The sequence below is a fragment of the Anser cygnoides genome, chromosome 5, assembly GCF_040182565.1.
Source record: "Anser cygnoides isolate HZ-2024a breed goose chromosome 5, Taihu_goose_T2T_genome, whole genome shotgun sequence".
Taxonomy (NCBI): Eukaryota; Metazoa; Chordata; class Aves; order Anseriformes; family Anatidae; genus Anser; species Anser cygnoides.
In genome coordinates, this window is record NC_089877.1 from 30,324,432 (window position 1) to 30,351,564 (window position 27,133).

Here is a 27,133-nt window from a genome sequence, read left to right on the forward strand (position 1 = left end):
GCGGAGCCGGGGCGCGGCGCGGGGGCACGGGCGGCGGCGCGGCGGCAGCGCCCGCGTAGGGCGGCGCGGGAGGCGGGCGGCGCCGCGGCCATGGAGAGGGCGAGCCCGGCGGCGGGGAAGCTGAACGCCGGCGGCCGCGGGGCGGGCGATGGGCACGGCCCCGCGGGGGGCAGCCAGCCCCGGGCGGCGGCGGCGGCGGCGGCGGCGGGAGGCGCGGAGCCGGGCGAGCTGATCGGGCGGGCGCTGGATTTCAAGAGCGAAGGGGCGCAGTGCTACAAGGACAAGAAATTCCGCGAGGCCATCGGCAAGTACCACCGCGCCCTGCTGGAGCTCAAGGCGCTGCTGCTGCTGCTGAGCCAGGAGCCGGGCGGGCAGCGCCCTGCCAGCGCCGGGCTGAGCGAGGAGCAGCGGCAGGCGGTGGAGGCCATCGAGGTCGACTGCTACAACAGCCTGGCAGGTCAGCGGGGACCCCCGGCCGCGCGCCTCCCTTCCCCTCCCGCAGCGCCTTCCATCTTCTCGCCGCCGGCTCCGGCACCCGAGCGCGGCTGGAGCCCGGCGGCAGGGCCCGGCGGCGCCCCCCGGTCCTTCCCTTCCCATCCCTGCCCTGCCCTTCCCGGGAGGCCCGGGTGCTTCCCCCTCAGCCCCCGGTCCCCTCGCCGTGGGCACGGGCGCGGGCTCCGTGTGCCGCCGCCCGAGGGAAGGAAGGGGCTGGGCGACGGCCCCGGCTGGTACCCGGCATTAAAAGGTGTTCTCGGCCTCCTGGCTGCGAAAGTTGCCAGCGGACGGAGCGCTGGCTCTGGGCTAGGCGCCGGTGGGCGTTTGGGCATCCCTCCCTGTTCCCATCCGTTGGGGAAGATGGAGGGGTAGGGCTGAGGCGCCCCGGTGCCGAGGCAGGACTGCTGCTGACTCGGAGGAGCGCTGCCCAGGCGAGAACTGCGGGACCGGGGGTTATTTTGGGTCCCAAGCGTTGTTTTTTTTTTTTTTTTTTCTTTCCGAGCCCGAACACAGCTCCGAAACAAAAACTTGTGCCTACGTACGTAGAGGGTAGGGAGGGTTTGCAGGGGGTAGCGAGGGTTCATAACCTGGAGAAGGTGCACAAAATGACACGTTAATACAGCTCCGCTGCTTTCCACAAGGATGAAGGGTCACTCGCTACCCTTTATATCCTTGAGGGGGGAAAATGGCAAAAATCAGGACGCTGGTGTGTCAGCTGTCACCATCGCTTGGCTTTTGGCTTTCGAGACACTTGGCTAGCTTTGCTTCCTGCTGTCTGGGGCTAAAAAGGGATGCAGAATAAAGCAAATGGGGTTTGAAACGCCAAGCCAGGATCTTCCCTTGGCTTAATCCATGCCAACCTCAATGTGGCTTTTGGGATGTAATGGAGAGCACGATTTTATCACGTTTTCAACTATTCTTCCTTCAGAAGCCTGTCGAAATCCTGTGGAGGGAGAGGCAGGTGAGATCCCAGAGTGATAGCATAATTGCACAGCTGTAATTTTGTCTCTCTCAAAATTTCTGTTCGCAGGTTTATTAAAATCCATTGTATCTGGCAAGGCTCATTTAGATTGGCAGGGTTATACAAAGAGCCCGCAATACTATGAACAATACAGCGTAGAGTGGTTCTGGGTTTGCACAAGCACTCGCAGGAAATGTCTCTGCCAGCCCCCGGTGCTGAGGTACAAATGGGACGTGGTAGAAGGTAAATGAGGTGGGAGGGAGGGATGGGCTCTGCTTCTGTGGCTCTTCCTGCTGCGTACACAAGTTCCACTCGCTGGAAATGTTTACACCCGTGCGGACAGAGCTGTCCTGCATAATGGCCGTTGTCCACCGTGTTTATTTACTGCTGCTGCTTTGAGCAGGGAGCTTTTTTCACTGTTGATTGTATTTGATCTTGCCAGCAGTAGCAGTCAGACAGCGTGAGAAACCTGCTCCATCTTCAACCTAGATGCGAGCAGATTTCACCTAAATTTAACTGGTGTGAACACAAGAGGAGATGAGTGTAATTAACCCTGGAGATGCGAGCAGTGCTTCTCCTGAGATAACCTCAAGGCAGGTCAAGGTGTCATTCTGCACTCAGTTGTTGTGTGTTTTCAGTAGATGGGCAGGCACAGAGCGGAGAACAGGATTGGTCTTGGAAACGCTGAGCTTTGTGTGTGTCTGCTGCTCTGTCTGCGAGCAATTTTAAAGCAATGCCCTGCTTGTTGAAGAGGGGAGCGTGCAGTTAAACAAACCGCAGCGTTGCTCCTCCTAGCCCAGCTCCAGAGCTCCCATTCTAGCGGGAGGATCTGTGAATTAGCATCTGAAGGAGAGGAAAGAGATGGGAGGGAGCTTCTCCACAACTGTCACAATAATTAGTACGCCTTTCTAATAGGAACTTCAAGGGGTGCAGCAGTGAGACTATTTCGTAACAGCATGGTGCAGCAGAAGCCACCAGCTTCTCTACGTGGTGGGCTCTAGCGCAGGCACCAGTGCCTGTTGTGGGAGCAGAAGTCAGCGGTATTTGACTGGGGAAGAGAGGAGATGCAGGGCGTTTCGCTTCCGAGCACTGACTGGATGCCTAGAGCTGTCTTTAAAATAAATAAATCTGCATTGCCTAGTGCAGAGAGCATAACAGCCATGCATGTTAATTCTAGAGAAGGCAGTTTTTCACTGAGCTCTGATTTATACCCGATAGCATTAGCAGCTGTCATCTGAGTGTCCTTATTACCGAGTTCTTTTAGCACCTCCGCGTACTGCCTAAGCTTAGCATTTCGGAAGCCCACCTTGGTTTTGCGCTGTCGTTCTCACGTGGCCACCACACACTCACCTGTCAGAGGTGTTTCGCATGGCAAAGACAGAAGCACACACACAGTTACTTATTTAGATCCAGTCAGAGGAGCGCATCAACTCTAGTTAGCTATGCACTTAGCCAAATAAGCAGGTAAGAAATACACACCCAAAGGGAATTTGGGGCAGTCTTACGGGTGAAGGCTGTGCACACGCGGAGTACAACCGGGGTTGGTTTTTGTTTTAACCTGACTGATTACATGAGTAAGAACATGTGGACAAACACAAATCTGTTGTCAGTACATTTACTGCCTTGCAGAACGTAAATTACAACACAGATTGTTTTTTAGTTCTGCTTCTTCTGTGGAGCACCTTCAACAGGCAATTCTCATACCACGAAGCAGGGTGGCTAACGCTTGTATTTACTCAGAGCCCCGCAATGTTCGGTGTATTTTCTGAAGTGAACCGTGTGGCACCCCCATGACCTAAACTATCCTTAGCCCATTGCAAAGGATTCCAAAACGTGCTGGTTTTAAAATTCTTGTGATTTTTTTTTATATATTTTAAATTGGCGTAGGATTTTCTCCGCTTGCCATTGGCAGTGTTGTTCACATTTTTTTTCGCTAAGCCACTAGCTGGGCTGCTGTGTAAGCTCCACGAGTTTTGCCTTAAAGGCACTCACCCTCACATCTGCAAAATCCATCGCTGCTGTGTTCTTGCACGGGCGCGCCGATAGCCCTTCGTTTTGCCATAAGTCCTTTTGATAAATGTCACCAGATACAAGGGCAGCAGCGTGGTCTGGGCCCCCAGAAATCGCTGGGGTGGGCAGAGAAAAATCCTACCAGCAGCACAGAGCCTCGCAGAATGAATGCAGGGCTGTGAGGCAAACAGTCATTTCTTTATGACTCACTGACGGGCTCTGACCTTGAGGAAGTCACTTGACCTCTTTTTGCCTCTCTCAGCCCAATTGAAAAATAAAGAACAGGAACCACGATCTGATCCCGATGGTGCATTCAACCGAGTTTTCCCAAGTCGGTGGTTTGTATTCTTAGAAAATAAAGATGAACATAGGAACAATGCCTGCAGAAAAACAAGCTGACCAAATACCACTCATGTCTACGTCTCCTTTCCACTCATGTAACATCTTGTATCTAGATGAAACTTAAATGCCTTATGAACTGCAAGCAGGTAGGGATCATCCACCTGCTACTAACGCAACCACTACCCTCATTAAATGCAATCATCATTTTATTCCAGCATTACTGCCTAAAAGTTTACAGGATCAAAGGACTGTGTCTGCTCTGCAGAGAAACAAGTCCTGGTCCTTCCAAAGCAGCAAAATGCCAAGGGTAAGCAGAGTTTCAAGGTTTTTTTTATTTTTTATGAGGGAATGTTGCAGTGCGATAAGCAAACCTTTGTCAGTTTTCCTAAGCACGCAGAAATAGTAGAGCTAATCCTGGCAGGAAAAACAGAGCCGGAGACAGAACCGGGGATGAGGAGCGATGCTGGGAGATTGAGATTTTTCATCCTGCCTCTCTGTGCTGACCAACTGTATTGTCTTCACCAAATCTTTCATCCTTTGAACCTCAGTTTATCCATCTGTGTTTCTGACCTCTTGGGAGTGCTGGAAGGCTTTGTTAATTACACGAACGTCAATTAAACGCAACATGTTTATACCCCCATTCAAACGCGCATGGTTTTGTACAGGAGCCTCGGCAGGAGGGCACACGTACCTGCAGAGCCTTACAAAACGTAGCTGTCCGAGGTAGGTCTCAGCCTGGGCAGCACAGGTTGGCCGCCTGCCCTGGCAGAAGGTGGCCGTTCAAAACTATGCAAAGGTCACAGCCACAGCCCCACCAAACGCAGCACTCGAGCTTGCTAGCACCCTCGGGCTCTGGACGGGGTTGTCGGTACTGCTCCCAACAGTCACCAGTTGTACAGACTTCGGTGAGTAGTCCCACTGAGGCAAGGAGCCTTAATCCAAGTGAAAATATGACTAAATAGCAGAAAAGCTGCTAAAACTCGTCTCCGCTGACCACCCACTAGGACTCCTCAAAAGGAGTTTCTAAAATCCCATCCCAGCATATAGCAGTTAACAAGTACACACTCTACCAGGGCACATGGTGCTGTGGGTGTTAAAGCAGGCTTGGATTGTTGCTTGATGTGAAGTTGTTGGTTTTTTTTATGTGCTGCATCAACAAAAAACACGCTCTGTAAGGATGCCATGCAATGGGAAAGAGAGACAGCAGCAGATGACGGCAGGATGTGGCCTTCGTTTTTACTAGCTGGGGTGGGAGCTTCCTGACACTCTTGTTTTAGATGCATCTGCCCAGCCACAGTGCATGGGAATATGCTTTACAGGCCTGATGCTCCACGTAGGTGCAGAGAGTGAATGCAGGTGACCGAAGCATTTTAGCAATAGGCCCAACCCTCACTCGCATTGCCATTGCAATGAATTAGTCTGTGAAATACTCTGTATTTGCCTGTTCCCTTTTATTTTGGGGAACAAAGTTCATCATTTGGAGAAGAAGGTGCGTCGCTGGAGGTGAAGCAGGAGGTATGAAAAATCAGAAAGCTTTTTCAAGAACACAGAGTAGTGGTTAATTTGTTTACCTAAAGAGTACTGATTGTTCTCCACCTTGAGATTTGCACTGATACGCTTTCTGAGAGGTCTGTAGTAGCACCTCCTGCTAGCTTTACTCCATCCCCTTCTGATCTGCTGTCCTGGAGTTCCCTCCAGGAAGAGTCCCACAGAGAAACACAGCCTCTTACACCTCCCCAGGTTCCCATCAGTGCTGTGCTGGAGATGGTTCAGGTGCTTCCATAATGCCTTGTGTGACAATCACAGCTGGTTCCCGATCTATTGCTAAATACACCCATGAGCTCCGTGGTTACCTTTTTTTTTTTTCCTGTGAGCTCTGCCACCTTTCCATGGTTCAGCAGGTGGAGCATCCTTCTCTTCCTCCCGTTCACTTGGGTTCAGACCCAGAAATTACTAACCTGACTCCAGACCTGCTTCTCCAGCCCTTCTCCTAGAGCTGCCTATCAATTCAGCAGCGCATCCCTAGTTTCCCCCTCAGTGTCCTGTGGGCAGTGGGATTGATGCTGCAAGTATGGAAGGCCATCAGAAGATTTCACATTAGGATTTTAGGAGGAGATCTTTTGCACACCCACTAAAGGAGATTGCTGTAAGGAAAGAAACAGCAAAACAAAGGGGTATAAATAAAAGGGGAGGTCTAAATGTTGCCAGATCCTAGTTTCTTCTTGACATTGTGCCATCTTACAGAAAATAGCGTATGACAGAGTATGAAACTGAGGAAACAATTAAGATAGGGAGGAACTACATAATGAGGTTTTGAGGAAATTTATTGGCTTTTTTTTTTTTTGTCTTCTCTTACTTCATGGGTAAGAAACTGATGTAGAAGGAAGACAACTGTTTATTAGTCTTGATTTCAGCTTACTCAGGTAACCATGCCAGTGACTAATCCTGAGGGTTAAAAATGTTTTGAAAAAGAGTCACTGTGAACCATCATTAACCAGGAAGCTGTTACTCGCGGCTGCTCAGGAATCTGTCTCCTTTTGTTCATTTCTGCACTGCATCTTGGATGGGAAACAGTAAACATAAGACATTGATAGATGGATACAGGTAAATCTTGTGGTGGCTCAGAGTGTTAGTGTTCCTCTTTCTTTAACCAAGACTGTAGGGTTGGTGTGGTTTCTGGAAGCCTGGCTGGAATTGCTGGTGGTACCTTCAGTTGGGGCACGCTCGAGTCGTGTGAGGCTGGGAGGTAGCAGGAAGGCACTGTGGCTGGTCCTGTTCTTGTACACTTGCCTCAGTGGCCACTTGGCAGCCGTGGAAGCTGGGGTCACATCTCGCTACAGCCATTCTGAGCCTAGGACCATGCTGGAAACCATACTAGGACAACTCATGGAGCGAATTCGGCACAGTCACGTTTACTCTCTGCAGTAACCCATGGCAGGAGGGACAGCTGGGAGCGATGATTTTATCCGTCATAGTTTGACGCGCCAGAGCTCATCTGTTACTGTCCATAGGCAATAGCTAATGTCATGATCTTTACTTCAAAATCCACTCTGTTCTCCCCACTCTCCAAAATTCTTGACACACCATCACCCTGAGGCTCATAGGGCTGCACAGCACCATCTGCTTCTCCTTGGCTTTGTCCTATGTACCCAGTTCCCCCATCGTGTTTCTCAGCTCAGGAGCCGGGGCTGCTTACGCACTCAGTGCCTTTTCTGCTCGAGTTCCTCTGCTCGCTCCCCCAGTTGCGCTGCAGCTGTGGCAGACTTTTTGACCTCCCAGGCAAAGTCATGGCCCTTTCCACGCCGCGTCTCTTCTGCCAGCATTGCCCTCTCATCCCCCGTGTTCTCAGGCTCTGCCCCACAGCATCGCAGTGCACCTGATTCATTGGAGCTGATTTTATTACCTATTGTATATCAGTTGTTTAGGCTGGACCTTTTCTCCTCCCTGGCTCTCCTTAAGACCCATCTCTGCTGTGACACCTTCTCCAGTACATCCATTTTTGACAGGTAAAAACCTCTGCCTTACTACAGCAAATACTTTCCTAGCCACTGCTCAGCATTCCCGTTCCTGCTTTAGTGGGAGCACTGTCTGTTGCATCTCCTTGCTGCCAGTTTAGGGGACTGTCATGTAGATCGTTCTGCATCAACGGCAGCAGCACCTCCTTTCATATCGGAGTGGCAGGCAGCAAAACTCCGCTAATCTAGCCGTCGATCTGGTTTCCTAGGAGCTGCTGGAAAGGAGCAGCTGGGTCAGCCAGCAAGCAGCCACCAAACTTGTTTTCCTCAAATTTTGATTCCAAATCTCCTCTGATGCCCTGATTACAGCTGTCAGTCTTCATGTTTCTGGTGTTAGTCTGGCCTGGGGACATCAGGGACTAAATGGCTCATTTCATACTTGAGGAAACTCAAGTGAGGTATCTACCTTGCTGCAAGTCTCCTTGCCCTGTAAAGTAGGAGCGTTGAGGGCCCTCGTGGTAGAGCCTCATCATGCAGCGGTGGAGATTCGCTACCCATCTGACCTGTCTGTGAGGCTCAGCCTAACATGCACAGACTGATCTCAGGTCGGCCCAGCCCTAGGTCTTTTCCAACTCGAAAGGCTTCAGTCTCGACTCCAGGCAGCAGAATTGTTTACTGCTACCTGAAGCAGATGGAGGGGAGAATAGAAGACATGCATTAGTGTATCTTTGTCCTGCACACTCCCCAGTATGGTGTGTGGGAGAACAAACTTACTCCCGAAAGCAAATTAAAAGCAGAGGAGGTGTCTGGGACTTGAAAATTTATGTTAGACCCTTAGCACTTCCTTTGGCTATTCCTGGGCTGGTGTGACTAACCAACTTCTACCTCCAGCGTGCAGTGCCATCCCTACAGTCACCATCTAACCCCGTGTGAACAGCATCTTTATGATATAAAGAACAATCTTTCAATCAACTGCAGGGAAGAAGCTGTGAGAATTCATATTCTTTTGCCCTGCTCCTGCTCCCAGAGAGGGGGAGGGTCAAAGACCTACATTTCTTCCACTCTTTGAGAGAACAGGTGGGCTCCATGCAACAGCCATAGCCTCTCCCAAACAGGAGCTACCTGTGGAGGCCACCAGTTAACCTTGCAAAAGCAGAAGCACGAGGGAAGGAGTCTGTTATTCCTGGATGATCGTTGTAAGTCTGGACTAGCTATTGCTCTGCAATAGCACCTATTTTTTTTTTCCCCACTTATATTTCTAAAAAAAATAAAAATCAGAGCTTCTGCCCTGTGCCACTAGCAATGATTCTCTCATCAGACAGCACAGTGCAAAATAAAGCCTCAGCGCTTTCTTCAGTCACCATATGTTTTAATACTAGCATAATTCAAATCCTAGATTACTAGCCTCTTAAATGATTTGCAGTGATTAATTGCTCAAGACGCAGTAGTGCTTTCATGTTGCAAAGAAACCAGAGCAGCACAAGATCCTCACCTATTCTGCAAGTACAAAGTAAATATGCTCACTTTCCTTTGTATGTTCTCTAACAACCGTGATGGAGCTCAAACTGAGGCAGCTCAGGAGCTTTGCTCATGGGATGGAGGGTAAATTAAATTAGTAGATGAATACAAAATAATTTTTAAAACCCAGGGCTGATTAACTTGGAGCACAGTGCCAGAAGGTATCATGGAGTTAAAGACCCTAATAAGGTTAGAAAAGAAGGCTTAGACACATAACTAATCAGCACATTCACTGCTATATTAGATAGGATAAAAACTGTAAAGCAAATATTACATTTTCATGCTTGAGAACCACTGCTAACTGGTTTGGATTTATGAATAAACTTCTCAGAGATTTTAATTTCCCTGTCCACGGCCATGTCACATAAATGACTCAGTCATCCTGTGACCAACTAGCATATTCAGATTCTTTTCCTCTTTGGCTATTTCCAGCTCATGAGCTCATAAATTCTAGCAGAAATTCTTGCTTTAAATCCCAAAGAGCGTGATTGTAAGTTTTGCGTTACTGACTTCCATCCCAAATAAATTTAACGCTGTCCACCAGGTGATGTAGCTCTTTTTATACGACATTGCCATCCTTATCCTTTTTGAGGATGCCTTCCAACTTCACAGTGCAAGTAGGCGCTCTTTCTTTTACATCAGGGCAATTAATAGAAGCATTAGACAAGTTCAATTCTGAAATTAATTCTTGCAGTATTCTTCTAGTGGTCTCTAACTGATATGCATGTCAGCAGAACCCACTACAAATTCTTTAGCCATCACATAATTCTTAGTATATCTTCATATCCTCTAGCTTAATTGAAAAGGCACAGTCGAGACAAGGAACTGTATCATTAGCCTGATCCATTACAATGATTCTCATGCTCCTGGTGTCTGAAAACAAGCTCGTTACCTGGGGTAGAGGTTCCCCTCCGTATACTTAAAATCAGACACAAAGTCCTACCTCATTCTTCCACCCAGCAGTGCATTGCACTGACCTGGTTTATGGAAGGGTTGGGAACGATCTGAGAACTTTACCTGAAGCACTTTGCCACAACTTGTATTAAAGAGCAGGCATCTTATTAGAGGACCAGCTTATGCTCCTGCACATTTCAAACCCTGGCCTTCTCAAGCAAATAATACACTGAATCATTACTCAGGTCTTCAGTTTATTCGTTTTCAGCCTGATTTCCAAAGGAAATGAGTCATAAGCAAGTATGTTTTCCTGTAGTCAGACTGTCAGTCCACTCTCGGTAACTTTCAAACCTGTTGACTAGCTGGATTTGATGGAGAGGCAGATGTCTCAAAGGTACCAAGTTCACACAGTGTAACCAGAGGGCAGGGAAGAGGCAAGGACACCAGAAGCCCAACCACACAAAAGGGCAAAGCTTAAGCCCAGCTTGCATTGGCAATCAGAGCTCAGCCAGGTGACAAAGCCTGACATAGCCAGGATCATTCGGCTCTGTAGCTGACAAATCACTCTTCCTTATTTTCCTTAAAAATGCACTAAAGTTTTGAGAGCTTTGATTAATACCTCTCACTCCTCAGTTAGTTAGAAAACAGTGACTTTGGCATCCTCTGCCTCTGCCCGTTCTCGTTCTCTCCATCCCTCCCTCAGAGGCCATAAAGGCTGCTTTCTGTTTCAAAACATCATTAAAATGGAAGGGCTTTGGGCTACGCGGGACCTGGATAAAACACCTGATGGGGTTATTATAGTAATGAAGGAAATGTTCCTCCCTGTTCAACCTCTCCTTCTTGCCAGTAAGAGTCTTCAGCTAGGGAGAGCTCAGGAAAAGAAAAATACAAAAACCATTTCAGTCCCTATCAATTATACATGGTGTGAGGATGCGAGGTGGTGGCCTCAGCCGGCTCCCCGCCCCATAGCGGACTCCGCAGCTGTCAGCTCTTCCACGTGTCCCGGGAGGCGAGCTGTGGCTCAGCACCGCAGGGCACAGCACACAGATGTTAGGCAGCCACGTCAGCTGGCCCTGCCGTGGCACAGGATGAAGCACTAGCTTTCATCCCGAACTGAGCACACTGCAGTAAGCCAGGCTGGAGGCAATCGTGGCATGCACGACTGTCAGTGACTTCGTCTGAGAGCCTCCAAGCTGCTCCAGCTGCATTTCATGCTCCCGCTGTCAGTTGTTTATTCGGTGAGCCTCCCCGAGCAGAGGCTTCACCCCTCAGCAGAGAAGCAGCTTGAGATCCAGCACTTCCTTCAAAGCTTCTCCCTACTCACAGAAATACCTTCCTGGTCACGGCCAGGGTTACAGAAGACACCTTTCCACTAAGACCTGAATTTCACTGCGTAGCATCCCATATTGCTGATCTCTGAGACACTTGCGTGTACTTTTCCCCCATGCAAACGACCCAAGAGACCAGATTCCTCCTCTGGTGGGTGTTGATAGCAACAGAAGGCCAGAGGAGGAAAGATCCGACGTGGAGAGGGCACGGCAGCGTGAGGGTAAAGCAATGCAAGGTGAAAGGCACGACAAAAGCAAACAGCAAGGAAGGGGCGGTGGAATAAATAGCAACTGGAACAGCAGATCTGAAGGTCAGACATCTAAAGGCACATTGACTGGACCAGACTGGGCCAGTTGAGTACTGATTCTAAGAGATAAAGGCAGGTCAAAGACCACTAGATAAATACAAAGTCAGAGCAGAGGAAACCTCCAGGGGATTTAACCTGGCAGATCAACAATAACAGCCTTGGCAAAAACAAATGGAACAGATTCCCAGCTCTCCTAATGCGGCTGCAGCAGGAGCAAGCATTTATGGAGATTGCAGAATCAAAACGATCTAGGCATTAAAAGCTGACTGAAGCTCTTGTTCCACCAATGGTTTGCTAGGACTTTGCTCTTACGTCTTCTGGCTGGGAAAATCAAAGGCATGGAGATCAGAAGGTGAGATATGGAGATCTCTGTATTTCAGTTGAGTAAAGATTTGCTGATCCACAGCTGAGGATGGATTCTAGCTTCAGAAAACACTTCTTGTTTGCTTGACATCTAGGCTTTAACTACTTTAATTTTACCATTGCTAAGAATTTTCAGCAAGACTCTGGTATTAATTTGAAGAACTACAGGAACTAGTAGGTCAAAATACTCTTTCAAAACAGAAGCTATGATGATCAGATGAAAAATTGTCTGCAGTTCTTTGCTTCCCAAAGGTTTGTCCCTTTGAAGGGAAACTTCAGTATTATATCACTGGATTTGTGACCAAAAAAAGCATAAATCACCGCTAATTTGCCTTAAAGTAGCTTAAGAATCATTTAGAAATAATGAACACTTCTAAAGAACTGCACTCTAGAAAATTAGAAAAGAGTGAGATATGAGAACATAAACACAGCAAAGGCAGAAATCATTCATGCCTGCTGTTACTTAAGTGCTTATGTATTCAAATGCCTAGCCTGGGGGATGTCACAGCAACATCCTTCAACAGGACCTTCTGACGGGAATTTGCAGTAAATGGTGGCTGTCAGGGAGAACCAAGGACCGTTCATGCCCCGGGTGTTACAGCACAATCAGTAACGGGACTGCAGAGCTGGACAGGAATTCAGGAGTCTTCTATCCATACCACTGCATGGTACAAGGGTATAGATAATGTATATCCCAGCTAACATTTATTCAGGCTGTTCTTACACACTTCCAAAGCTAGGATCCTCCACAGCTTCCCCAAAGAGTCTACATCAATGCTTCTGCCTTGTCACTATTAGAAAGTTCTTCCCAGTAAGATTCTTCCCTGATGAAATTTAAGCCCTCTTCTGGTTTCCTGAGTACAAGAACAGATTGCATTCTGGTTATGCCCTACTTTGCATGACAGTTTTTTTCTTTTTTACATGTGAACATTGTAAGCCTGCCTTCCATCACCGTCTTCTTTAGGGCTTACAGTCTGTGTTCTCCATTCTGCTCGTTATTGTCAGGGTCCTCCTGGCATCCATCCACATTTTCTTTCAAGACTGGTATCCAAAAATCAGACATAGTACTCACACTTCCTGCAAATTTCTCATCATACGTGCTAGTTTGCATTTTTCTTCATTAACAATATAGCCTTGCTAACTTTATCTGGTGATCTACGTTGTAACACAGATCATCTTCTGCAGAATTATTTCAGCCAAACATTCCTGCTGTCTATCAGTGGTATTTGTTCCTTTGTTTGTTTCCTGCCTAATTTTAGTACCTTTCACTTGCCCCTGCCAGATTACATCCTGTTTTTGTCAGGACACTGCTCCAGTCCGTGAGGACCCCTTGGAATTCCAGCCCTGCCTTCCAGCATATCCCAGCCACTCCTCGCATCTTGGTGTTATCTGCCAATTGACAGGCAGCCTGCAGTCACAGTCATTGAGGTCTTTATTGAGGACACCAAATACCATGGGACCTAGGACAGATCAGTGCAGAACCCTACTTAGTATTGCCTTCTGCTTTGATAACAGAGTTAAGTCTATTCATTTAGACTGTTCTCCCTCAATTTGCTTAAGAAAATGTCACTAGAATTTGTCATTTGACTAGTGTAAAAGCCAAGATATGTAACGTCTACTGTTTCACCTTTATCTTCAAGATTGATTGCCCCATCAGTCTGAAATTAAACTGATTTGTTCTGACAGCTCACATTATCTGTTAGGTATCTCCTTGTTGTCAGCCCTGTGCTCTCCAAGCCTCTAAAGGGGTGGCAACAGGAAGGGTCCCAGGGTGGGCTGTCAGCCACAAGAGGCCTCACAGAGGCTTAGCAGCTCCCCTAAAAGCTGCTAGATGCCTCTTAACGCGCATGGTAGTGGAAGCATCAGCATAGTCACTACCAGTGTCTCTGTCCTAGAAGACAGAATTTGTGCTGTGAAGTCGGGGTCCTTCTCCTGGAAAAGGTGTGAAGGACAGGGGCAGCAGAGAACTGAAGGAGACCATGCTGTGTATTGAAAGGAAAGCATGGCCAAGGCGGCAGAAAGGGGAGGAAAGGTTGGCACCTGTCTACGGATTGGGAGTCAGGCTGAGAAGAAGGGGAAGGCTGCTTGGAAGAGGTGATGCTTTGGGCTCTCCAAACATTTGTGGATCCACACCTCATTTAGCATTAATCCCTCCCTACAGAGAGAGGCAGCCTGTCATACAGTTTAGCTTTTAATTTTCCACATATTTCCCTGCAAGCAGAAACATACAGGCATATTTAGGTCTTTTTCGTACCTGGAGAGGAATAAATGAGGGCCACTGACTGTAAAGTTGTGCTGTCATTCTGATATTCCCTTTTCATCCCATTAAGGTTGTCCAGGAACTGGGAGTCAGCTGATCAGATTATTGCCAGACATTATCAAGCTGTCTATAATTAGCTTCTTATTGGTGAGAAGCCAGAAAATCCTCTTTGTTTGCAAGCTTGGACCATAGAGAAAAAAGAAATATTTCATGGAAGAGATTGTTTGGAAACTGCAGATCCTAATTAGTGTCTCAGCCCTGTAGTGAAACTGTACGCGGCATTTCTCTGAAAAAAAGATGCTTCCAAACATCCCCTTTGGAGGAACACTGGGTTGCATTCTTGAAAGGCACAGCCCACAGGGGGCTCGGTGCAGATATGGATGGTTTACAACCTGTTCTGTTCCTTGGTTTAGGCTTCCTGCATTCCCTCACATTATACAGCTCCTTTCAGTGCCAATTAGGGAAATTTAACACAGGCTAAAAACTGCTGTGCCATCCACCTTACCTGTGCAGTCTGCACCCTCTAGATCAGTAACTTCAACATCAGAGAAATTTGGATTGAAGTATTCCAATAGACTACATCTTTTTATGCTGTACATTAAAATTAAAGTAGCTTAATTCCAAGGTGACTTTTAATCTCAGGTAAACCTTTACATCTTCAGCATCATCTTATGATGGACATGTTACCTGATATTAGAAGTTAATTATAATTTAAATTACTAACACATGGCTGAAATTTTCAATGTCATTTAGTAATGGTATCCCCTTTAATTCCTCCAGTGGACACCATATACTCCACATGCTTTTATAAACACTGGTTACAGAGACTCCAGCACGCAGATTAATGGTACATCCGTCAGGGGCATGATTAGAAGACTGCTGTCTATTCCAAAGCAAGCCTTTTTTTTTAAAAAAAAAATCCCTGATTTTTTAGTTATGTCTCAACAATTTTTCTTCCGAAACACTTAAACCAAGATTTATCACTATCATGTTTTTTCTTCTGAGAAAGAGCATCACTATGAAGGATGCCAAGCCTTCTGAAATAAAAGAAGTATTGTGAAACTCTTGTAGTCTGCCCTATTATTTTGAGTCCTAAAGAAGTAAGAGGACGAAGCCTGCTCAATGATACATCAAGGTCTTAATCATATGTCTGAATAAAACCCTGAAGTAGTTATATCAAAGCATCAATCATGTGTTTTCCAAAATAGAACTAGAACAAGAATATGTTCCATCTTCCTGTGATTTAAACAGATTTTAAGTGAGCTGTTGGCTGCTATACTTAGGGTGAGATCATATCGGAAAGCAAAGTATTTTGCAGAGTTTAATCATGGCTATTTCTGGGAATGACACTGTCAGTTTGTGAAATACACGTTGAGTTTATAGTGGTTGGAGTACCTAGCACTTGTTAAGGAGTAATAATCCACACATAAGCTGTTAAACACCAATGTTAGAATCAAAAATAAATACAACAAAGAAGGAATAAATACATCAGGTTTGAGCACCAATGGGTTTAGCTCCTTCTCCCTGCTTTGAAACCAAACAAATCAATACAAGTTGTTTTTTTTTTTGTTTGTTTTGGTTTTTTTTGAATCAGTGATTGTTGTAGAAGAATCATTTGCCCTGCTCACTTAATGGTAAACTCCTCAAAGTAGGTCAAATGCACTCACACATTTTTTTGAAAGACAAATCTAGTATTCCCTAAATTTTCATATTAAGGAGTGGAAAACGAAGATCATTTGGATTCAGGCTCTTGCGTGGGTATATGAGTGGTTCAACCGCAAGACTTACTATTAGCTCTTGCACAGGACACCTGCTCCAGTCTCCAGGGGATATTGGCAAAGGCCAGCTTTAGGCATTGCAGATAAGTATCCCTCAGTTTTGTGTAATCAACAGAGAAAGAATTCTGAACAGGAGTGCAAGGGTGGGTAAGTCATCTGCTAGAGGAGCTGCTGTCACACACGCCTAGCGAGACTAGTCTCCTGTGCTTGAATTTCACCATTAAAGATGCTGTTGCTGGTCCTCAGGCTAGCTACCCTGAACCTCTGTATCCTCAGCACCTTGTCCGAAATTCTTAACTCCACTCCTGCCCTCAGACTTTGCCTCCTGATAGACCTCAGCCCCCTACTCATACACCCCTCTCACCACCGCAGCCGTTCTGCGTCTTCATCCCCACACAGCTCTCAGCCCCAATCTCCTCGCCTTGCCAGCATCAGTCTCCTTGTCTTTCTGTCATAGGTAAAACAGCTCCTCTCACATTGATTTCCACTTTCCCGCTCCTCTTTCTTGAGAGGAAAGAGCAGGAAATTTCTCCTGTTGGCTCAAATTCCCACTTTTCCTAGAGTGGGTTGTGCCCAAGGTAGACAGAATATTCAGTGGATTTGGGTAGCAAATTCTAAGGCACCTCTTCTGAGTACTATACGCAGCACTATATTGGTTTTAATTCCAGAAAGTTATCAGTTGGCCAGCTCTCGATTAGCCCAGGGATAACAGAAGGCACCTGCTTGACACAAATGATATCTGCCAGATTTCAGTTTGCAAAGCCAAACGTTGAGAGGACATGAGACAAATCCAAAGAGACAGTCACCAGAGATCTTTAACAAGGGAAAAATAAGATACATTTCCCTAGCCTGCTTTTCAAAAATACCTGAACAGTTTTGGCTGACATTTTCTAAAAGCAGACATCAAAAGCAGACGTCGCATATGGAATATTTTAGTCCAAAAACTTAGAAGACTGAAGTTATAAGCAGTTGATTCTCCCCTAAAACAGAAGGGACAAGGCAATCATAAGAACAGGCAGTGCTACCAGCTTACCTGGGGGACAACTAACTGCAAACGAGACTGGACTTTGTGAAATACAAACTTGCAACCCAAGACATTCCTGAAGGGCCAGGGCATGCTCATCCCCCAGAAAAGCTGTGAATGGAATTCCTGTTACAACTAACACCATGTGCTGAACCAGACCAACGTGCCGCTGGGAAGGAACGCGCTAACACTGCCTGCATGGTAATTTGGCTTGGCTTTCTGTAGCATGGATAGGTCTTGAGCCTTGCCTACAGTAGGACTTTGGCCACTGGTATAAAACCGTGCCTGGAGGAATGTTCCGGCATGCAGATTTACCTTTTGGCAAAAGTTTCCAGGTAGGCAAGGCTTCTCATATTGTTTGAAATTCCACATTAAAATCTGTACACCCTACTTCCAGACTTAGATCTTGGTCCAGCCAAAATTAGAAGCCAAAAGTTTGGGCCAAACTGAGCTATTTTCATAACCTGGAGAGGTTCGCACACAGGAGAGGTTTCCCTGGCAAGATGCTAACCAACAGCATTTTCAGTTGAATTTCATTTTGAAGGTTCACACAACAGCTATACAAGTGATGAAAGCTGAGAAACGTGAGGTTTTTAGTTAGCAGCTCCAGGCACTTCTTCATGCAGGCTATTTAAGAGTTACCTCCCTAAAAGATATACTGGAATTCAGAATTAATTCAGGGTAAAACAAACTAGTATCCAAACCTCTGAACTGTCAAGAATTCCATTAAAAACTTCCCACCACTGCTATCCACAGCTAAGGGTTAAAGGAATAGATGTATTTTGGCTCTACAGATGTTTTAATCTTTGTTTTGTCTAACCTGGTGCTAAACAGGGTCACGCAAGTTAGCTCTTATGGTACCATTTTCTGCTGATAACAGATCTGTGCTGCATCTCTCAAATAGTTGCAACTCAGAGCTGGCTGGCATAGATTCAGTCCAGGAATTAAAATTTAGAAACCTGGATTTAGTACTCTGAGGAAGAAGAAAAGCAGCCAGACTACCTATTTCCTTGCTTAAACATCAGCAGTCAGCTGGGAAGTGAGATGGACAGGGATCCTCCACTGGAGCTAAAAGGAATAGCCTTTTCTTCTCCCCATAGCACATTTCACGCAGTTTCAAAACTGCTTGTTTTTACAGCAAATGGGGGCTCCTCATCACTATGCAACATAGTTTTAAAAATTAGGAATTAATTATTGCTCAAGCTGACACAGTAAATCATTCACCAAACTGAGAACAATAACCAAGTACGATGGACTAACCACATGCTGAGAGGCAACAGGACACCCTGAGTTCTGAGCTGGAGAGATGTAGCTGCTGGATGGATGCTGCGTTACAAGGATAAAACCTGCAGGGACTGGGTGACTGGAGGTCTGCATCTGCTTGTGAAGGGCACCCTCCTCACCCTCCTAATTGCCAAAGAGCCATTAGAGATGGTGCTGTGTGGGATCAAGGCCATTCTCTTTGAAGAAAGCAGAAGCTGGATTAGCCTCTCTTGGTTTGGTCTTTGAGTTAGCTCTGCTCCTCAGAAGGATTCACTGGGGGCCTATTATGAACTGATAAGGAGGGTGATGAAGTGTTTGATGTGCTAAACAAACACTACCAGCCAGAGATACGTGTCTGTTTAGGAAAGTGACACATTTTCAAAACAATTCTTCTGACTGAACTGGCTAGGAAGTACAAGGGTGCCATGTATCTTCCATTTTTGAGAGCTGAATTACTAACTGCCTCTACATTCACAGTGAATCACAGTCCATTAAGGTCATTTCAGTGCACGAAGAACTGAAAGCACACACCTCTAAATATTTATAGGTGAGGTTCTCCCTCCAGGTTCATTTGCAGCAGCCACTTCCAACACTGGCTCTCCAAATGGCCAGCTCTTCCAGCGTAACTGTTTCCTGCACATCCATTTGCTCGTTTTGTTCAGATAAACGCATCTCTCCTGCTAGCTGTGTGGTACTGACTTCTCTCTGCCACGTGCAGAGTTACAGCAGTGCCTTGCAGAGCCTTTACTGTGAAAATGAGTCACAGAAAGAACCCAGCTGGATATCTGGAAGCCCATTTGGGCTTATGAATTAGCAGGATTTGGGATATTTTATAACCAATCCATGAAGCAAGTCCAATATGGAATTATTGAGTTAATATGCACGGTCTGACGGCCTGTCATTTTCAGGGTAATTTCTGTGACTATAGCTGGAAATACCAAGTAGTAAACAAACAGAGACCAAAATCCCCCATCTAGTTGCTCTGCAAGGCAGTTCCCCAGAACGTGAAAGGCCGGAGCAGATTGGCAGCGTGCAGAAAGCTACTGCCACGGCTGTACCTGCTGCTGGTCAGCAGACAAACAAAGCAATCCAGTTTCCAGGGCTGTGAAGCCAGCAGTAAATTTACACAGCCATCTTTTTAATAGCTTTGAAAAATAAAGGAAAACAAAAGCACAGTCATTTCAAGCTCCATTAGAAATAGAGCGAGAAAAATCAATGTTTGACAAATAGGAGGGGACAAATTCTGGATGAGGAAAGGCTACGAAGCTTTTAGAAACACGTTTTTTAACTGGCAATCAAACAGTGAGCAGCCAGATGCCTTTGTAATACCTATGCACTTCAGTGTCAGAATCTGTTAAAATACTTAGGAAGTCCCTCATTAAAGTAAATGGGACAAAGATCTGATTTGTAAGTGCTGTGTCACTTAACCGAACTCGGCAGCAGCGGGGCTAGTTCTGCAGTCCTCGCCCAACACATCTGTACCGTGCATTCTTTACTGGCAGAAGGCTGTTTGCGGTTGGTTCCAGTTAGCTATTTAAGCTGTGAATGCATGCCTGGGTTAGGGATGCATTCTGTCCATGTTAACTGATCAAAGGCTCGGACTAATTTAGGTTGGAAGGAATCTCTGGAGGTCATCTAAGCTGCCCTCCTGCCCATGAAATGTAAAGCGAGCTACAGAGAGGGTGCAGAGCTCCCTTTAGGGGTGCAGGGGAAGGGGACTGAGAACTATCATATTCCTGACCCAGCATCATATCCTCCCAGCAACAGTTACCATGCAAAAAATGAAGTCTGGCTGTTCATTGGTGACATCTGAACTGTGACGGCTTGGGTTTCCAGGAGCAGCAAGTCTCCTCCTTGCCAGAGACACACTGAGTAACACCACCTGCCATGGGAAATTTCTCTCCATGCCCTGGCACTTGACACTGCCAGCCCCTGAACAGATCCTTGCATAGCATCCTGCCTTCCTTCCCCTTCCCTCCGCCCCAAATCATGTCATTCCCAAAGTTGCCTTGGATTGTAGCACCAGAAGAGCTTGTGAATAGAACAGCTTTCTTCATTTCCCTTAAGACTGGCTGCAGTGTGTCCTTTTCTCATCAGTGTTCCCCAAAATCTTTCTTAACAGCCAGTAAGCATAAAAAAAATTAGCCCAGAGTGCACACTACAGTGAGCCCCAGAGGCATGTCCAGCATGCAGTCCTCCCTAGCCCAGGGATTCCTGCCTCCCATTCAAGCTCACTGCCAGCAAGGGTGTTTCTGGTTCCTAGTGAAGGCAAGTGTGGCTGTAAAGCATGTCTCAGGGATCTCCCCCTTACTCCACACCTATCTGTGGGAAACTGACTTTGGGGATTTTTGTCAGCTCCTTGACATTTATGCAGCAATCGTCCTTGGGCACAGAGCCCTCAGCAGGCTGTTTCTTCACTGCTGTTTACCTTTTCCTTTGGGAAGTCAGCAGAACTGACCTGGTGCTGAACTTTTGCTGCAATACTTTGCAAAAAGCCTGCAGCCTAGCACATTTTTTTACCCCGTGTTTTAGCTCCAGGTGCCTCTGGTTTACTAACAGTGCATTCCAACAGAGCAGAGACCCTTGGTGCTTCCTACAGCAAAACACCACATAGGAGCTCCTGCATAAACGGCAATACATTATGTTTGTAAATCCAGCACCTTTGGATCATTAACCCCAATACAAAATTTGGGCTAATTTAATTCCCCCTGATAACTATTCTGTGACCACCTTTTTGTACTTTTCTGAGCTCTAGTCCTCAGCTGAGAGGTGATTTTACGACAGTCACTACCACAGGATCACGTGGAGCTCCAGCTCCAGAGGGATGTTTGTGTTCTTGCTCTCTCCCCCCAGCCCCCCAGAACAAACACAATCCCATCAGCTTAAATGCCAGAAATAGAAGCATGGGTATTTAAATTGTGAACAATCAGATTTGGCAAACAATCTATAGGACTGCACCCTTTCTGAATCATGAGTCTGAGTCACTTCCCTCACCTAGGCTGCTCTCCTCACCCGCGCAGATGCCGGAGCAGAAAGGCAGCAGTAACGTTCCCTGCTCTGTCTCTCTCCCCTGCAGCCTGCCTGCTCCAGGCCGAGCTGGTGAACTACGAGCGCGTCAAGGAGTACTGCCTCAAGGTGCTTCAGAAAGAAGGAGAGAACTTCAAGGCACTCTACCGGTCGGGCGTCGCGTTTTACCACCTGGGTGACTACAACAAGGCACTCTACTACTTGAAAGAGGCAAGATCCCGCCAGCCAACAGGTATGGGGAGCAGGAACCTGACTTGGCGTTGAGTGCTTGGGCATTTCTTTACACAAGACTTTGTCCCTGATTTGTTTTCATGGGTTTCCACAGGGATGAGTATGACTGCACCCTTAGCCCTGCTCCCTGTCAAGGACTCACCCCTAGGGCAGCAAGCTCGCAGTGACGTTGCCTTAAGACATTATCTGTTAACTAAGTATTGCAGAGGCTGCAGCACGAGCTGGGTGGTACCAGTACTGCTGGAATCCTGTCTGTGGGGAAGGGATCCTACCTCTTTCCCTTCCCGTCTTATTTTTCAAGAAGGAAGCAGGATGAGGAAGAGCGCATCCCAACCATTATATTTTCTGAATCTGAGATACTTTTTCCGCTTAACAAAACGAGTAGACTGTTTGTAGTCCCCAACAGCCATGCTTTCCACCACCTCAGTAAAGGAATAGTATATTTCTCCGATAAAAGGAGACAGACATGTACTCACAAAGCTCTCAACAGGATGCTTCAACTTGTGCCACGAAGGCAGTCACATGCCTTGTTCAAGTACTTGCCATCCATATGTCCAAAACAAAAATAATTCATTTCAGGCAGCAAAGAAATCCTGTTTGCAAACAACTTAGCCTGGTCAGAGCAACCACCTTTATGCTAACCCACCCAAACTCAGAGGGCAGGTAGAAGGCCACAAAGCAGAGACAGTGCTTTGATTTTTTGTAGAAAACTGCCTGATGAGATAAAACCACACAATTGTTCAACCAATTTCTGTTAAAGGAACTTTGCAATACATGCAGAAAAATTAAAGGACCATGAGAAAGCCAAACAGAAGTCACACGCAGGGGGAACCCCACAGAGCAGCTCTTCCACCTGCATCTGTGTGTGCAGGGAGAGAGAAAGCTGGGCACGAAACAGGAGCAAACACAGTGGGGTTGGCATGCCTCAAGCTAGAGGAGGTGAGGGAGGTGGCCAGAGTTCGTGGCGTCCTGTAGGCACTGGGCTCCTGCGGTGATGGCGTCCTGGAGGAGCACCGGGATCGCACTCCGCTCCCACCTCCCGTACAGGCACCCGGTCCCATCTGCTGTGCTCGGCCCCAGGCTCCGGGCAGTCTGACAGCACAGCTGCACACCCCGCACTCGCTGAGCAAATGTGCTTAAAAGCTCAGTTTAGCCTGTTTAGTTTACAGCGCGCCCTTCTGCTTTCAGCCTACGCCAGAACCAGGGAATGGGGAGACCTATGCAGAGAAAAATAGTCGGAGGAAAATGAGAAGCTATCTTAACCTTGGGGTTCTGATGAGGCTCAGATGCTAAAAAGTCCTTTTAGCTGAACCACTTTGCTTCTATTTTTAAAATGTATTTTTATGCTTTTTCCCCCCCTCTCCCTCAGTGATACTATTTATTTGGTATCTCTCATTCCTTCCTGAAATAAATACTAATGTATTCAACAGCAAAAGCTTCAAATACTGCTGCTTACTGCAAAGACATACCAGAAACTGTCCCCAAAGGCCCTTAACGTATACAAAAAACAATTCTGGCCTTCAGCTCTGCATCAGAGACTCCTCTCTGTTATTGTTAGACCATCCAAGGCCATTGTTGCACTGTTTTATTTATGATTATTGAGAACTTAGGGAAAGAATTGAATGCATACAGCAAGAAAGGATGCGGCTGTTAAAACGCAGCAGTAGGAATCAGGTGACACTAGCAAGAATTACTATGTGACCAGGAATAAGTCAGTGTCTCCATCTGCAAAATGCAATTGTTTTCTGTTATCTGAGGTTTTGCTAGGCTCACTGGTAAAGCAGTAGGTTACTATCACAGTCATGTTCTGCCTTTCTTTCCCCTCCTCTAATAAGGAATGTTTTTGGCTCAAATCACTGGCAGTCTCTTTGCTGGGGGGAATTTTAAGTGGTAAAGAGGAATTAGTTAGCAAAGGGGCTTACAGCTCTGTCATCACAGGAAATTCCTTATGGCTATTTACTGACTGTCAGCAGCAAGGGCAGGGTCTGGCCCCATTTCTTATGCTACCTCCAAACAAAAACAACAGAAAATCACAAAAGCAGGTGGAAAGAATACAAGGTAACTGTATAGCACTCCTTACTGAGCAGCATCTTGGACAGGGAGAGAAAAGTCACTGTTAAGCTTCCCATGCTGCATGGAAGGAGCTGGCCTCCCAGACTCCTAGTCCCCAGGAATAAGACCCAGACCATGGTGCCTGCCCAGCAGATAAACAACCAGGCTCTGAAGCCACTGGGAGAAGCAGGAACAGCCTTCAATACAGCAGGAGGGCACAGGAACACTCAAAAGAGCTAGGAGACACATTCCCTTTGCAGCACTGCCAGCATCACTTACTGAGCTGTCCTTACCTGCCATTCCCACATCAGCACTTCCTCACTGAGAGACCAGAGCCTTCTGCTCATTAACATTTAGCTTTGAAATACTTCTGCAGACAGAGCTGTGGTGGCACAGCGTCATTTTATGGAAAAGACTTGGAAAAAATAGGGCTCCTTCCACAAGCGAAGTGCTGCTCACCACTCCTCTCTGGTAAAGCAGCAGCCCTCAAAGAGGAAATAACACATGCCCAAACCTGCCGGGAGATTTTTTGCTAACTTGCAATCAGAGTTTCTCCCGCCCCCTGTCAGCTGCACCTTGTTTTGCCCCTGGCTGCCCGTGCATGTGGCAATCTCCGAGGTGAGTGAAGCCGTGCCATCAGCAGCGAGCTGCCTCACCCTCAGGCCAAAGGCAGCTGGCAGCCTCCTGCTTGCTGCCCCACTCCACACCAAGACCCACCTCCTCCTTCTCTGTCCCTGTGCACAGAGTCCCTGCAGGCCTGGGCAGGTGCAATTTCCTACCATGCCTCCTCAGTTACTGCTTGTCACCTGCACGGGGCAGGCCTCCGACATGCGAAACACGGCTGCAAGGACATTCACCTGTGCTGCAGCCCATCAGGTGCTTGGAGGGTACGGAGCAGGGAGGTCAAAAATTCAGGGCCAACCCCTCAGCTGAGTTGCTCCACTCCTGGAGGCTGCACAGGTGAAACCATTTCTGTTAAGAAAGGCTCCTTCAAAATTCATTAAGCTGGTGTGAAGTGCTAGTGCCTCACCAGCTCAGGATGCTGGTGCTCCTTGTCTAACACAAGTGAGAGCAGAACTCCTCGATTCACTGAAAATCCCCCAAATGGGGCAAGTATCTTAATCACTGACTGCCACCCTCTGAAGGGAGTAGGAGGATGCCACTGAACCTGCAGAAGACTTAGCAGGGAGACCTACCTCACCAGGGACAGTTTGGGAAGTGACAGCAACATTGCTACAACATGTTTGTGCAGAGCTCTGTGTGAAGGGAAGCTGAACCATCTTCCATTGCCTCCGCTCCAGCTGATGGCACAACAGAGGCATCCCCTTCTCATTTTTACAGGAAACTCTGCACCCACAACTCCTCTGGTGGGGGCAATAGCTGTGCTTGCTAGCAGTGGGCATGTGACCAGTAACGCACTCATCTTTTTGGAAGCTCAAGCACTTACTTAATAGCTGGTGTGGGGAAATTTGGATGAGGAGGAGGTGAAATTGCTCCCTGACTGTGGGCAGAACGGATTGCTGTGTGCATCAGATTGATTTTTGAAGCTCTAATAACTTATAATGGACAAAGCTGGCCCTGGTTGGCCTTCTGAGTAAGGCTGTGAGCAAAGAACCATTTTAAAATTAATACAAAAGTGAAAGCAGTTATTTTTTATGCTTGCTTGCTTCTGATACCACATGGCGTTTTCCACCATGTGGATGCCGTGCTGGTGGGAAGTTGCCCTTGTGAAAGTAAATCAACACGATCGAGAAAGGGGTGGCCATGGCTGCGGAAGCATGGGGTCTGTCTGGAGACACACGCTCATCCTGCACATCAGCCTGTGCCGCAGGGTGAACGGGCTCCCTCCCTGCAAGGGCCCAGAGGTAAAGCAAAATTCACGTGTTGTGTGTGCACTGTGCTAGTGCACTGGAATACTGGAAGGAAAAAGAGGGCTGAGCTTACAGCCTGCACAGTATTGGGGTCTCACAGCTCTGTACAGAGATGAAACGTGGTTCTCTGCCCCCAGGAACTTCGCTAGGATGGATAAGGCAGTGTGCAGCATACAGTGTATGACAAAAATGCAGATACAGCGTCATGGTGGAAAGACTCCCAAACATGAAATTTAAGGAGAGCAAGGTTACTAAAAGAACAGTGCTCTTCCCACATCAGCTCATCATGGAAAATTGTGAGAAGAGTGAAATAGGCTGTAAAATGAATAGGAGGGTGAAGAAGCAGGACATAACTGTAAACAAGGTGCCTTTGGAGTCTTGTGTCCAAGCACGGAGGGCAGGGAAGCCAGTGGAGATGCTGTTCCACAGGAACAGGCAGGGATGACCGGGATGGCTTCACCTGTGTGAATTCAATTGTGGCAACCAAGAGTAGCCAAAGAGAAGGTAAAAACTGGCTGAGGCAGGATCATGAGCAACAGGGACGGTGAGCCCAAATCAGAGCAGGTTCACCAAAACCAAAGCAGCAGGGTTTGGTTCAGAGCCGCCTCCCACTGGAGCTGTTCCTGCAGGCAGGAACCGGAGGTGCACCACGGATGAAAGGTGCGGTGTGTCCATCTTTCACAGGGAGTTGTAACCACTGTGCATGTGTGTGCTCTTTCCCTGCAGATACCAATGTCATACGATATATCCAGCTGACAGAGATGAAGCTCAGCAGATGTTCCCAGAGAGAGAAGGAAGCCTTGTGAAAATGAAGCTGCTTCAGCTGAAGTGCCCAAAGGGGAACATTTCCTTCCTAGAAGCCCATTTGGTGGATTTTCCTGTTTGCTCTGCCTCATCCCCATCTCCTCATCCATCCACTCTCCCTTGTTCTTCATCGAATCCTGGTTTTGAAAAAAAAAGACTCAGACACTGGATATGGCTGCGGCAATTACCATTGCCAACCATGGTAATCCCCCTTCCCCATGGCAGGAGAGCACAATGGCTACAGCCAGCCTTGTTCCAAGGCAGCGTCACACACCCGGAGCAGGCAACGCTGGGGGACCTCTCTGGTCCTGAGCTGCCTGCTTACTACCCGTAGGGAAGCAACCCCCAGGCAACTACTTCCTGGCCAGGCAAGCTGGAGACAAGCAGTTTCTACTCCGGGTGATCACTGGAGCTTAGAAGAGCCAAGAAACCAAGAGAGCCACTGGTCATTTCACAGGGGATAGCAAATGCCTTTTCAACATCAGCTCCCCCTGCCTGCTTCTCCAGTGTGTGCTACCAGTCTCCAGTGAGAGCTCACATGCTCCCAATCCAATGCCAGTGAAACTGTTTCTAAACATCCTCTTAACGAAAGCACAGAGCACCCTACAGTACCCCCGAAGCTGTCCCAGTACCGGAGGAGAAGGCTGTGGGGTACCACAGAAGGCTGAACAGACTGTGAAAGCGTGGTGTACAGTATGAGGGAAAAACTGTGAAATAATTCATTAAAGGCAAATAAAAATTATTAATAGGCAACAAGTCCAGCCATTGCTTTTAGAAGGGACCTGTGGGTTCCCCGTATCCAGACAGGCAACATTGTCTAGCGGGGGCAGCATAGGGTGGGGAACAGAGACGTCTCCATTCGTGTATCGGCTCTGCCATGCCTTGCTGTGTGCTCTTGGGCAAGTCACTTAGCCTCTCTGTGCCTCGGTTTCCCCATCTGTACACTGGGGATAATAATACTTCCCTACCTCGCAGGGGTGTTGTGAGGATTTACCAGTTAATGTCTGTAAGTAACAGTACAGTGATGTACAGTGCAAAGTATTAGTACATTGGATTGAGGTCTCGATTCTCCCACCTCGTGTTGGTGCTTCCTGTGTCCTGTTTTCTTCTCTTTTTTAACAGACCATGGTGCTGACAAACAGGGCAGGA

At 47.3% G+C, this 27,133-nt stretch overlaps 1 protein-coding gene across 1 annotated transcript; it reads left to right on the forward strand.

Moving 5' to 3' along the window:
- Positions 1-27,058, forward strand: TTC9 (tetratricopeptide repeat domain 9). Its single transcript, XM_048065132.2, has 3 exons — positions 1-457; positions 21,076-21,258; positions 25,907-27,058. The coding sequence occupies exons 1-3, from the start codon at positions 91-93 to the stop codon at positions 25,984-25,986; spliced, it is 630 nt and encodes a 209-aa protein (XP_047921089.2). The 5' UTR covers positions 1-90; the 3' UTR covers positions 25,987-27,058.
- The last annotated feature ends 75 nt before the right edge of the window (positions 27,059-27,133 follow it).

Excerpts from the sequence above, each read along its gene's own strand:
- TTC9 (XM_048065132.2), top strand. The coding sequence starts at position 91 with ATGGAGAGGGCGAGCCCGGCGGCGGGGAAGCTGAACGCCGGCGGCCGC. Across the intron at positions 458-21,075 it reads CTGCTACAACAGCCTGGCAG|CCTGCCTGCTCCAGGCCGAG; the intron begins GTCAGCGGGGAC and ends TCTCCCCTGCAG. Across the intron at positions 21,259-25,906 it reads AAGATCCCGCCAGCCAACAG|ATACCAATGTCATACGATAT; the intron begins GTATGGGGAGCA and ends CTTTCCCTGCAG.